Source organism: Dysidea avara, chromosome 4 (genome assembly GCF_963678975.1).
Source record: "Dysidea avara chromosome 4, odDysAvar1.4, whole genome shotgun sequence".
In the NCBI taxonomy this organism is placed as follows: Eukaryota; Metazoa; Porifera; class Demospongiae; order Dictyoceratida; family Dysideidae; genus Dysidea; species Dysidea avara.
Window position 1 is genome coordinate 24,836,610 of NC_089275.1, and position 13,035 is coordinate 24,849,644.

A 13,035-nucleotide genomic window follows, 5' to 3' on the forward strand; every position below is an offset into this window, starting at 1 on the left:
TCCTGGATGCATACAATATAGATTCTATTCTGGGGCCAAGAAAAATTACTTGAACATTAGAAACTTTGTGAGATAGCACTTTAGACTAGTGACATACAGTAAGTCGAGTAGCTATTTACAGTTTACTGAAAAATGACTATTTCATTACAGTAGTTGACTGCTCTTTATATTATAACCAATACAATATGGGGGTACATTGACCTCACTGTCTATGCTACAGTGTCCACATATTGGGTTGTATATATGCATACAGTACATTGTGATGGGGCTCTTGGTCACATAATCACTTGCTTAAAAGCTGCGTAATTAACACAATAATTGTTACCCTTGAATGGTAGTCACATCAAGTCAAATACAAGGAAAGTATGTGACCAGATCTGTGAAAAGGAGTCTTACTGTATATAGTCTTTCCAATTGGTAATCCATAACTTGACTTGTGAGTATGGTACCAGCCTGAAATTTGGTCACTTTACACTCCTAACATAGCACTATTCCCTGGATGTAATTTTAAGACAATAAATTAAGTTAAACACATGATGAATTATGACTAGTCAAACTTGGAAACCTTTTTTGCAGATCCGGTCACATATTAGGAATTTTAACTTGAGTAGGGGTCATAGAAATAAAAGTAATGAAAGAAGGAAGGCAGCTATACTACCATAAATCAGGAAAATTTCAATGTTGAAGATTTTTCGATGTTAAAAACTTTGACACATTTTCAAAACAACAAAACTTTATTATGGCAAATTTAAAACATAGTTATAGAAACAAAACAATGTCACAGCAGTGTGTCTGAAAAGAGATAGCTGCTATATCCATACCTACTAGCTACCAGAATACAACTTGGTTAGACCTGTGCTGGATTAAATTTTTTTTATTATTATTTCGCCCTACTGGCACTCCCATCCTTCCCGATCTCTTGCTAGAAGTGAAACCTAGTTTTGCATGCAATAAAGAAAATAAGAACTAACCTACAGAACCTACAAAACACCATATGGTCTGTCAGCAAACACACAATCAACTCCTAATTTAACCAGAAAGCCCTGCAGTCTATATTGAGCACACTGCAGGGAGTGGGAGAGTCCAACTCCCACAATGGACTAGACTACCAGGCAACAAACCGAAAAGATGTAAAAATGTCCGAGCGTTGTGACACCACAGACAAACAGATAGAGTTGCTCCAACAAATGATGATAAGCTAGACCATGAGAGATGCTACTCCTGGTGGTTGTCCTCGCAGAAACATCTTGCAAGACTGGACGACTAGCTGCTGACCACAGCTCTAAGGACTCACCTGTTCTGGATCGATCAGGGTAAAGCGATAGCTACCACCTTGCCTGTAAGCCCACTACTCAATCTGACAGTATGAAGCTCCTCATGAGTGGATGTCCACTGTACTGAAGTGTGATAGATCTTAACTGTAACTGCATCATGCCCTAACCATCTCCATGGGTGGCGGTAAAATTTTTTTGTTTTAATTTTCATCAATATGGTCAATGGAAAATTTTGACAGCGAAATTCTCCTGATTTACAGTAGTGCACATTAATCCTTACTTTTCACTCTTCTAACTTGTCAATAGTAATCCATGACTGAAGTAGGGATTAAATGTCCAGGGTTAAATACAGTCAAATACCTAGAGATTAAATGTCTACATGGTAGTGAACAAAGAAATTGTACATAGAGGACAAGGTAAGTACATGATTCATCCACTGTTAGTAGCAGAGAACTCAATCTGTTAAATATCATTTTGACTTGTACATAATCATCTAAACCATAAAGCACTTTATGTATGCAAAATTATGCAATGTACATGTAAAATCAATAAAATATCTAAGAAGTTTGAATCATTCTTTTTTGACCATCAAAAATGTATCGCTTGAATTTCAAATATATTTTAATAGATTCCTTTTCTTCTGCTTCAGAACTCACGGTACTTGATTCTGTCATGCACAAACACAAAAAGGAGACATAACATATTATGTAATCACTTGTTATTGTAATTTGGGACTATACAAGCACCTAATTTACTATTTAACTATTAATTAGTACCATTGAATTTACAAAATAAATGTAATTAGTATAGATTGTACAGAGGTCTTTGTGTTTGTGGGTAAATATAGAACCACCTATACTTGCCAGTTTGTTATGTTGCATAGAGGATTTCAAGGCTGCAGCATAGCCTCAAGTTGAGAAAACAGATTGAACACCATTAGACTAAAGGTTATATCCATGAAGGGCAACACATACATAATAATAATATGACTTCATGAGTCTGGGAAAACTCTTACTATCAATGACATCAGAATTGATTTTTCACAGCAAACACAAAGCTACATGTACATGAATACATCATCAATTTTTATTGTCAGAGTTAAGAGGTCAGTTTTTGCAGTGAGTTCTGGGCTAGTGTAAGACAGATCAATTTAAACTATATGTTATGGACTAATGTTTATACACTACAACAATACTGTATGCAAATATACTATACTGTACCTTTAGATTTTTTCTTTTTCTGTAAGCTAAGGTGAGAGAGAGATTCTTGCTTTAGTCCATCTAAGTATACAAAATGAAGAACAATAACTAGACAAATATACAACTTGTAGTGCCAAATAAAGATATGTACATACTGTACATATGTGACCTGCTGAGCAAAAACCCAACTTGTTTGCATTATCTTCGAACTTCATTTTATGACTCTTTTTGTCTACAGAGAAAAACCAATGCACTGTTACAGTTTCAGCCTTTACTGGTAAGTGCTTTTGGATAGACAACAAGAAGAACAAAACAATTGCAATCAATTTACACAGTGCCTACATGGAAAAAAAATTGCAGGTATTCTTTTATCGATCATAAGTTTCCAGTGCAAAACAGACTAAGGACTGGTGTCATTCTATTCACCATGAACTATGGCATTCATCAAGGTATAATTTTTGGCCTAAATACACCCATGCTATCAAGCAATAATATAAGGCTGTTCAAGCTCAAAAATGATGATGATAAACCGCATGTAAACAAACACATGTAACTAACGCTTACTTCATGGTACAGAAACGAAACAAAGTACTCTCCATGAGGAGGTGAATCCATTGGTATATTAGATATTTCAATTGGCCTTCGTTAAAACCCGGAACGGACTGGACCAGAATTTTATTGTTGAGGAGCGCGTATCCAACTAAAATAAATTTAGGTGTGCTTGCAAGGGATACAGGATGTGGACTCTGTCGGACTCTGTTCTTCATTTGCACTCAGGGCACGATTTTCCACTGATCGCCAGAGTGGCTGATGGTGATTTCGAAGCAAATATAGTCGTATACTGGTATATATACAAGTTTGCGAAACGGAAATGTAGTGTATTACAAGGACTCGATACTCTCACTGTAGCTAACAATGGTGGCAAGATACAAGCTAGCTAAGACTGGTCATAGAAATATAGCTAACTGGACTGATCTGTATACAGTACATACCGTACGCAAGGAAATTTAGATGTAAGAAAAATTAGACTAATCAAACCAGATCAAACCAATTCGTCAAATTCTCTTACGTATAAATTTCCTTACGTGCGGTATGTAGATGGTAGATCAGTCAAGGTATATTATCTGTGACCAGTCTTAGCTAGCTTGTATCTCGCCGCCATTGTTACAGTAGCTATGGTGAAAGTATTGACTCCATGTAATACACTACATTTCCATTTCGTAAACGTGTATATATACCAGTACACGACTATATTTGCTTTGAAATCACCATCAGCCACTCTGGCGATCAGTGGAGAATCGTGCCCTGAGTGCAAATGAAGAACAGAGTCCATGTCCTGTATCCCTTGCAAGCGTACCTAAATTTAACGCGCTCCTCAACAATAAAATTCTGGTCCGGTCCGGTCCGTTCCAGGTTTTAACGAAGGCCCAAATATATTGAGCTTTCCTTCACTGTTTACTGAAGCAATTATAATGTGTGTAAAATAATTTATGCAGCATGCATTTTTTACCCAATGTACACTGTATCAAACGGTATGGTAGTACCGTTTAACCCTTAAACCTGCAGAAAACTGTTTAGAAATGCGTGTTTACACAATATGGGCATGCATGGTGACACTAGGTGGGGTAACTTAATTCTTACATCCTACAAATACACATAGATGAAAAGTGTGTTTACTGGGCTACTTGGAGAAGGTTAAATGAACACTGTAACTATAGTGGCTTAATTGTTATGAAGCGGTGAACAGTGACGAGTCACGTCTCCGTGTTTCTGTAAATTCTTGCCACGTGTTTAATTTTGATTGTGGGTTTACTCACGTGAGTTGTATATGGCCTGATGCAGAATTTCACGAAGAGTTGAATGAAAGTTGTTGCAAAGCGATAGGCCCATCGAGTTATCGACCATTTTATAAAGGTATGTAAAGGGTTTGCGTGTTTCCTTACCGAAAAGTTATTTTCACAGCTAGTTTTGGCTTCACCATTTAGCGTTAGGGTAAAACCCTAGGTATCATTTTAATCCTTTCTACATCACGAGTAGAATGACATAAATTGCATACCCGTAGGATGGACGCTTCGAAAGTTACAGTGCTTTGTGCAAAGCATGCGTATTTATTACAGTGTAAATGTAAATCCAGTTTTCTGGATTATGCGGGTTTAAGGGTTAAGTAGGGATCGCCCCAACCCATTTCACACGCCACCCAAAATTCCACCTTTGAAAATCATCCCAGAGACATCTTACACAACAAAAATCACCTTTATGGAATAGTAGCATAGTAGTAGTCCTTATATTATATAACACAGCATTAAGGTTACAGAATAATTTAAAATGCGTGGGCAGAACAAATTACAAAACCTGCTTTAAACCAAGCAGGGAAAAATAATTTCAACAACTGTGTTGTGTTAGCAATACAACTAATTGTGCTTGTTTGTTTTTACTACAGAACAACGACTGTTCTTGAGTGTGTGGTCCACAATAGAGCGATGTTTTATAAAAACGCGCTGCCAAAAACCAGACTAACAGATTACTGAATCCTTATAATTTCAACACAAGTGACTGAACTACTAAAATATCTAGGTCCTGTGGAAGCGATTTTTAAAATTACTGGTTGTATAGACGTTTTATTGAACTTCTAGTAGTTTTTTCGAGTGAAACAAGCTCTTTGTAGGTTTTTATCTGAGTCACTGGGAAGAAACACGCCAAAAACGCTTCCACAGGACCCAATAAATCTAATATACAGTATCACTATGCCCAAGAAATGCCAATAAAGCCTACAGCTTTGCTGTATTTGGCAGCAAAAAACATGGTAGTTGTAGTGTTTCACCTGCCTCAAACTACACTGTAGATACATAAAACATTAAATATGAAGGGTTTCGACTGGTTTTATGGCCTTCTCATAAAGTATTGATAGGCATTCAAAATTTTGAATGATTTCCCGTGACTATACCGTAACCATAAATATAACAAAACACTTACAGGTGGCTGGATATAGAATTTAATAGTCACCAAAACTCAAATTTTAGTCTCACTGCCTCACTGACCACAGTCCTGAGGCTAGAGGCCAAATGAAGCAGCACACAACCACCATTTTACACCACAATAACAAACTCACCAATGGGATGTGCCTTTAGTGAGTGTACATGTAGGCCCTCTGCACCTTGTATCTTCAATCAGGCTGCTAGTCTTCTTCTTCATCCAATGAAACTATATCGAGGCATTAATTTTCTGTATCAGCATTTTCTTTCTGCAGCATATTTAGACGCCACAGAATTATTTCAGAGCTAGATTTCAGAAGCGGTACTACTATAAGAGGCATACACTAGCTAGATATCTGCAATTTTGCGATTGGGATCCCGTTCGTGATAGGTTTGTGACTACACCCATCAAATATAGATCTAGTTGGACTAATAGTGATAGAGTATGGAGATCACACCTCTTAACAATCTAGCTGTATGCTCAACAGAAGACAAGATGACCTCACCCCTTATTGGTCTAGCTAGCTGCACACTCCTTGGCTGACTTGAGATACTCTAATACAACAGTCATGCATGATATTCTAATAGAACAGTCACAAGTTACACTGTAGCTAGTTGTGCTACAACAAAATACTAAACAAACTACAGTAGTATTTAAAATTATTGTTAGTTAAAAAAATGAAGTAGGGATTTACGTATGCAATAAAAAGTAGTGAAACAAGAGATGAATGATGGTTTTACAGCATAGCTCTTGGTGGGAAAGTCCCTATAACATACAGTAGGGGCCATAAAAAAGTTTACACTCTGTTTGGTTTTAACAATAGTTAGAACAATGGTTAACAATAGTTAGAACAATGGTTAACAATAGTTAGAACAATAGTGAAACATTGTCGATTTTAACAAAACACATAACAGTCTGTATTTGTTAATACTATTTTAACTCTTACAATTGTTAAAACAATAGTTTTAACAATTTGTATTGTTAAAACAATAATTTAAACAAATCCTATCATTAAAACAATTAGTTAAAACAATATTTTTAACCATCTGTATTGTTAAACCAATCATCTTAACAAATCATATTGTTAAAACACTAGTTTTAACAATTCATGATGTGTTATTTATAGGGCTGAGCAATAGTATCAATAGTGCGATATATCGCGATAGTAAATCACTATCGTTATCGCGATAGTAGGGATATCACTATCGTGATAGTTATGATAAGCTCAGATCTGCATTAAAATGGTATTAACAACCCTTCTATACTGTTTTACAGTTGGTATTACCAGCTTTCTTACAAAGGAGTGGCCTGTAAAAGCTTTACCAAAAGTCCGTATTCATCAAAAGTCCGTACTCACGCAGTTAATTAACAAATGTCCTGTACATGCAAAATAACTTTCCAGAGGAGGGTGGAAGCGGTTTAAGCGCCGTTAAAATGAATTATGCTAAATGCTCGTTTTCTGGATTAACTAAATCGTGTGGATGGTGTAACGAAGTGTGGCATCATTGTCTTGTTGAAGAATATACATACCTGGTTTAGTGCAAGCGTACTACGCGCGGAAGTGTTTCATCAGTTTTTCCCTGAAAACTAAGTGATTTTACAAAACAAAGTACATCATCATAATGCTAACACGAAGTACAATCTAAATATCTAATGATCCCCAGTGATCCCCACCGTTCGCTAGTTTTGTATTGCGACTATTGAGGCTCACGTGAAATTCTAAACAGAGGTATGCAATTAACGTAATATTTTCGAGCATCGCTTCCACCCTCCTCTGATAACTTTCTATATGACTGCAAATCATAGCTATACAACTAAGACTTTGTTAAGAGCAAAGTGTTTCATAAACTATCGGGATAGTATTCACTATCGCGATATTTAATGAGTAACTATCGTGATAGTAAAATTTTTACTATCGCTCAGCACTAGTTATTTACTGCATATATGTGGCTTTGTTTAAAAGATAGTGCCATTAAACTAATTGATTTTTTATAACCATTCAAATGGTTTAACTACTGTTAAAACCAAACAAAGTGTAAACTTTTTAATGGCCCCTACTGTAAATACAATTATAGAACTTTGCGTGGGCGAGATCAAAGGGAAAAGTGTACTTTAAATTTCATAAAGTACACTCTCAGCCGGCCAACTGCTTTATCGACTACAAAGAGTGCTTTATTGAACAGCAAAGAGTGCTTTATTCGTTCAATAAAGCACTCTTTGTGGTGCAATAAAGCACTCTTTGTGGGCAATAAAGCACAGTTGCCCACGTGCCTTAGTGTAGGCTAATAGCCTACGGGACTCGCGCCAGTACGACTAATCACCCAAGCCGGTGAAGGCTGATAGCCTCGCCACGCTGAGTGATCAATCACCCCAGCCAATACGAGTTCTACTACTGGATTGCTTTTATAGACATACCTAAATGCTTCGATGATGGGTGGGAGAAGGTAACATTGCTGTTACGTTTGTTAATGTAAACGGACAAGTCCTGGAGATATCACGGAAATACTTCACCATGTGACTCACAATAGAATCGATTGTGGGTTGCGAGCAAAACCTGCCAAAAGACGCAATGAACGTCTACTATGCCAAACTATGGTGAAATACGCTTGAGTTACTTTGTTAAACTAGTTTGTGTGCGTTCAGGCTGCTAATAGTTCGTGCAACGCTTGTTAATTACGAGTCCTAGTGTATGGTGAAGCTACACGACTAGAAAGTTCCATAAATCATTTAAAGCATAGCCTTGCTCGTGCTATATGAAAAATAAAGTACACGGCCGCGCGCCTCGTACTTTATTTTTCATATAGCACTCGCGGCTATGCTTTAACATATACGTAATGTTATTATTGCTATCAGTTGGTGCTATGCAGTTTAGCGGGCAGAGGGGGAAGTCACTACAGAGCATTCATGGTCACTCCCCTGGGCTGTAAAAATCCATTATCATCTAGCAACCAACCAAGTGGTAGTTATTATTAGTAGAATAAACAAGCCACCAAACACAACCTTTAGGCTCCCTCCTTGTACTTTCATCTAAATCCAAACTTTAGTATGGTCATACACGACAAGCCACATGACCAATTTGGGCTGTCCAGTGAATGGAGGTGTCCAAATAATAGTGGTCCAGATAAGGGGGGTTCCACTGTAGATCCTTACTTCATTTTTAAATTAACAATTTAAATTTTTAAAAAAAATTTCAATGGCTTAAAACAGAATTATGCATAGTCACATATAGTAAGGCATCTGCACCAGCAGCACACATGGTGATTTCCCTGTATGTAACACATAAGTGTACCTGGTAATGATACTCTAAATTTTCCAGTAGTTCCAAATGTGCCATCAATTACACCGACTTCCCCTATACCATGTAAAATTTTAGCATACACTTTACCAAAATCACAAAGGCAAGAGATACATCCACCCGGAACTTTGAAACCATTGACAATGAGCACAATGAATTATACAGAAATTTTTATTACTTCTTGCAACACAGAAGGCAAAATCTAATGCTTCTTTAGTATGAATTGAAACAGTGAACAACTACTACAATGGGAGTGAACTATGCAGCCATGTTTGTAAATAGTCACATGCTCCATGCTTTCTTATGTTGAAAAAAGTAATAAATTCCCTGTACTAGAAGCATACAAGCTCTAAAAGGTGATAAAATTATATCTATGTGCCTATTGGTGTGCAGTATGTATGACCAGCTGAGCAAAAATGCTTTTACCCAATAGCAAAATAGAGTTTTGCAAAAAACGATTGGTTTTCACTCAGTTGGTCACACAGTAAATAGTTAAGAAATCTTTACAGAATATACTATTAATATGTATACAGTAATTATACAGTTGTAAGGCACATTTACATAATACAGCACACACCTGTAGATAAAGCCACTTTCAATCCAATGAATTTATCCATCTTTGTTTCCTTCTTAAACAAACCTTTACCAATTACTGTGCACTCATCATGGAGCTATGTATTTAGAAAAGGCAAAATGTGTAAAGTTACCTATATACACAGTTGCATCTGTATGTATTTAGTGTTCAACAATACAGCATATACTGATCCAATATTGCATTTCACTGATACAAATACCAATAGTAATTACATAATTTGTATTTGCTTGTACATATCTGCATATTACAATAACAAAATGTATATCTTCCAATCAAACTTGGATTCCTAGCATATCCTATTATCAAATTCCCGAAGACTGTTCCAATACCGGCCCCACTACCGGCTACACCAATAGTCACAGCACCGGCACCAACAAATTTAGCTGCCATCAACATATCTGACATTAATAGCAATTAACAAAATCAATTAATGTATTAATTGATTTTGTTCCAAGTTATGTTATGCAGCAACCATTCTATTACAACTGTTCTATTCTATATCATGTGAATGTGACAAGTTGTTTAGGAAAATAAATCCTGTAGCTTTTATGCTAGACAAGCCTGTTATGTAGGAAAATTTGTTGACATACTACTTACGATGAAACTGGATAACTAACACAGATCAATGTAAATATTAGCTCTGTTTGATACTGATCTGATCATTGGTGAAAAACTAAGCAAATGCATACTAATCCATAATTAGCACAAAGAATACCACATACACTGTACATACAATTGTCACAATGTAGATTAATTCACTAGTTTGTTTACTTTTTGGCTGTAGTATATAGCGATAATATGATAGATACTGTAAGCGTGATTATTCTTAAAAGACACAAAAATTACAACATACTGGAAAATTTAACTTGATGAATTATTGCAGGGAGTGCATGTGCCACAGTTGTACTCAGTAACACTTCTTACAACAATTCAGAAATGTATCTGGAAAAATAGTATTAATGAGCTGAGTTAGCATTGTGTGGAGCATTGTGCAATTGATAGTTGTATATTTAGCTGCAGTGTGATGACTAGTACTTCATATGTGACCGGATCACCCCATATGTTAGCGCAAGCCAAATTTTACAGTAGAATGCAATAAATGCAATAAGTGAAATATTTATGAAATTGAAAAAAATATTCTGTAAATTTTTTTTGAGTGCTTGTTTCACAATGAAGGTAGGTGATAACAGCAAAAACTATGGTAGCATCATGGTCCCCAAAGCAAGAGGAATTCAAAAATCTTTGTTTTGTGTCAGTACTTCTAAAATATATGAGCATTAGTTTGCCTTACTTTGGAAGAGCAGTTCGTTATTGTTTTTTCCTTTGCCCAGCTTGTAGGAAAGGCCTGGAAGACAAAACTTACCCAGCAATGGATTTGCTTGTAAATGGAGAATCCGATGGTGAAAGTTGCATCTTGTTATAGGACTGTATTCGAAAGTTATGACTGTTCATTCAAGCACCTATAGTTTATTTTCCGTATTGTTACTGTACAAATAGATTTTTCTGCTGTTGCCACTTTGTAGCACTGTAACTTCAAAAGTTCTTGGCTTCTAGAGCTGAAACTTCAGTTGGCCATTCCTTTGGGTATCTAGGTTTAAAAAATATAATACAATTGATTAAAAATTGGAAATTTTAAAAGGAGAATAGAGATTGCTGAAAAAGCCACCAAACAAGAAGGGATTGCTGGGATGGTAATGTGAACCACAAATCCCTATTTTGATTCTCTGTCATAAATCTTTAGTTACATGCTCTGTTATTTTGAAATGAGTCAAAATAGGGATTTGTGGTTTACATTACCATCCCAGCAATCCCTTCTTGTATGGTGGCTTTTTCAGCAATCCCTTCTTGTATGGTGGCTTTTTTAGCGATCCCTATTCTCATTTTAAAATTTCCAAATTTTTATTCAACTAGTTTGTGTACTTTTTATTAATCCAGCAATGGATTATGGATTTCTTTTATTGATAATAAAGACTATTGTGAATGATGCAATTTTGCATTCTGCATAGTAATGCCGTCAACGTTTCAGTACACACATGAAACTGATCAAATTGCAATGTGCATACAGACTGGGAGTCTCCTAATATGTACAGTTTACATTACTGGTGCCTTTAATAGCTGTCAAATTCAGTGCAAGGATTGTGAAAACGGCAAATTTCGGTTTTTAGTCAGGTTCACTACGTATGTCAAAAAATACACTTTCGTTCAAAGTTTATGGGGATTAGCAAACCTATACATTTTTGGAAAGCGTAGAGCATGAGGAATCTGAAAATCAATGTTTACATTTGCTCAGATTCCTGCAAGGTCAGCATTTTTAAATTTCAAAGTGACAGCTAAAAATAACAAATTTCTAATACATCAAATTTAATTTTGACATAAAAGTTTGATAAATGTACTCAACAAATTCTCTGGTCACATTTTTACACCTCTTTCATTAGAAGTGACAGTGAACCATGAATAATTGAAAGTTTTTGCAAAGGGAATAGAAGAACACCCATTATATGCTGCAATAATTCAGGAATTATTTACAGTGAAAAGAAGTTAACGAATAGCTATTCTGGAGTAAAACTGGCTGGTGCAATGTATAATTTGACTTCTAATAAAACAGTTCAAGCCTGAAAATTTAGATACTCTAATAGAGCAGTCACATAATCTAGTAAAGCAGTCAACTTTTGAGCCTATTTTTTTTTGCTAATGTGCTTATGCATGTACTTATTACTAGATAAATTTTGAAAGGATTTACATTTTCAAAGACAGTAGTTGGAATTTGCTTAATATTCTTAAAATAACAATTGGCAAGAATGAATTCAAGCTGATCACCAAGAGCAATTTTTTTGTACCAGACAGACTTGCACCAACAAGTTAAAATTTATATATATATATATATACACACAATCTTGAAAATTAGTATCCACTATAAATCCAATGAAAATTTGCTTTCCAGTGACAGAATGATTGTATATCAGACATATTCAATTAATCCAAAGATGCCATTGTCAACAAATTGATTCTTATCCAAAAATAAACAAAGGACACTTGGCACATCTAGCCAAGACATTTTTAATGACTGGCTCACAAGTTGCTTTAAGCATAAAGTTGGATTAAGGATCAAAAAAGTAAAGAAACAATTGAATAGCTAAACAGTAGTGAAACAAAAGAGGTTGCCTATATACTGCAGATGTACAAGTGGACATTTAATCTGCGGTATATAGGCAACCTCTCTTGTTTCACTACTGTTTAGCTATTATTCCCTTGTTTCTTTACTTTTTTCTCTAAGTTTCTACTTATTTGTTTACTGTTTTTGTAACATAATTATGACTATACCCGCACATATGTTGCATCAAAAGGAGGACAGGCACCTGACAAGCCATATGTCTGGACGCATGCCCCAACTATCAGATATGTGGCTAAAAGGGAGGTAGCCATGATGCTTCATTTTCATCTACAGTATGCTTTGCCCACTACACAACATTGCAAACAAAGAGCAGCATGAGAAGCATCTCAACAATCAAGAGTATATAATGGGGAGGATACTCTTGATCATATTACTTATGGAAAATACAGCCACGGGGAAGCCGTATCACGATATAATATAGTATTAATTGACACTTTGCATTGTGAGTGAAGAGAACTGGAACTCAAAGGCAAGTCCATGATGCATGTATATATTGTATGTTGCCAAAATCAAGCCTGTATGTCGAG

General features: G+C 35.8%; 1 protein-coding gene across 3 annotated transcripts in view; it reads right to left on the reverse strand.

The window, feature by feature from the left end:
* Positions 1-1,728: 1,728 nt before the first annotated feature.
* The window catches only part of LOC136254493 (selenocysteine-specific elongation factor-like), a 38,667-nt gene continuing 27,360 nt past the window's right edge, over positions 1,729-13,035 (reverse strand). For 2 of the 3 annotated variants that reach the window (XM_066047194.1, XM_066047196.1), the window contains 4 exons: positions 9,319-9,412; positions 8,736-8,798; positions 2,495-2,554; positions 1,729-1,941 (listed from right to left, as the gene is read on the reverse strand). In XM_066047194.1, the coding sequence (XP_065903266.1) occupies positions 1,832-1,941; positions 2,495-2,554; positions 8,736-8,798; positions 9,319-9,412 (327 nt within the window). In that variant the 3' untranslated portion in view covers positions 1,729-1,831. Of the gene's footprint in view, positions 1,942-2,061; positions 2,405-2,494; positions 2,555-8,735; positions 8,799-9,318; positions 9,413-13,035 lie in introns of those variants that run through there. The other variant, XM_066047195.1, reaches the window with a different exon arrangement.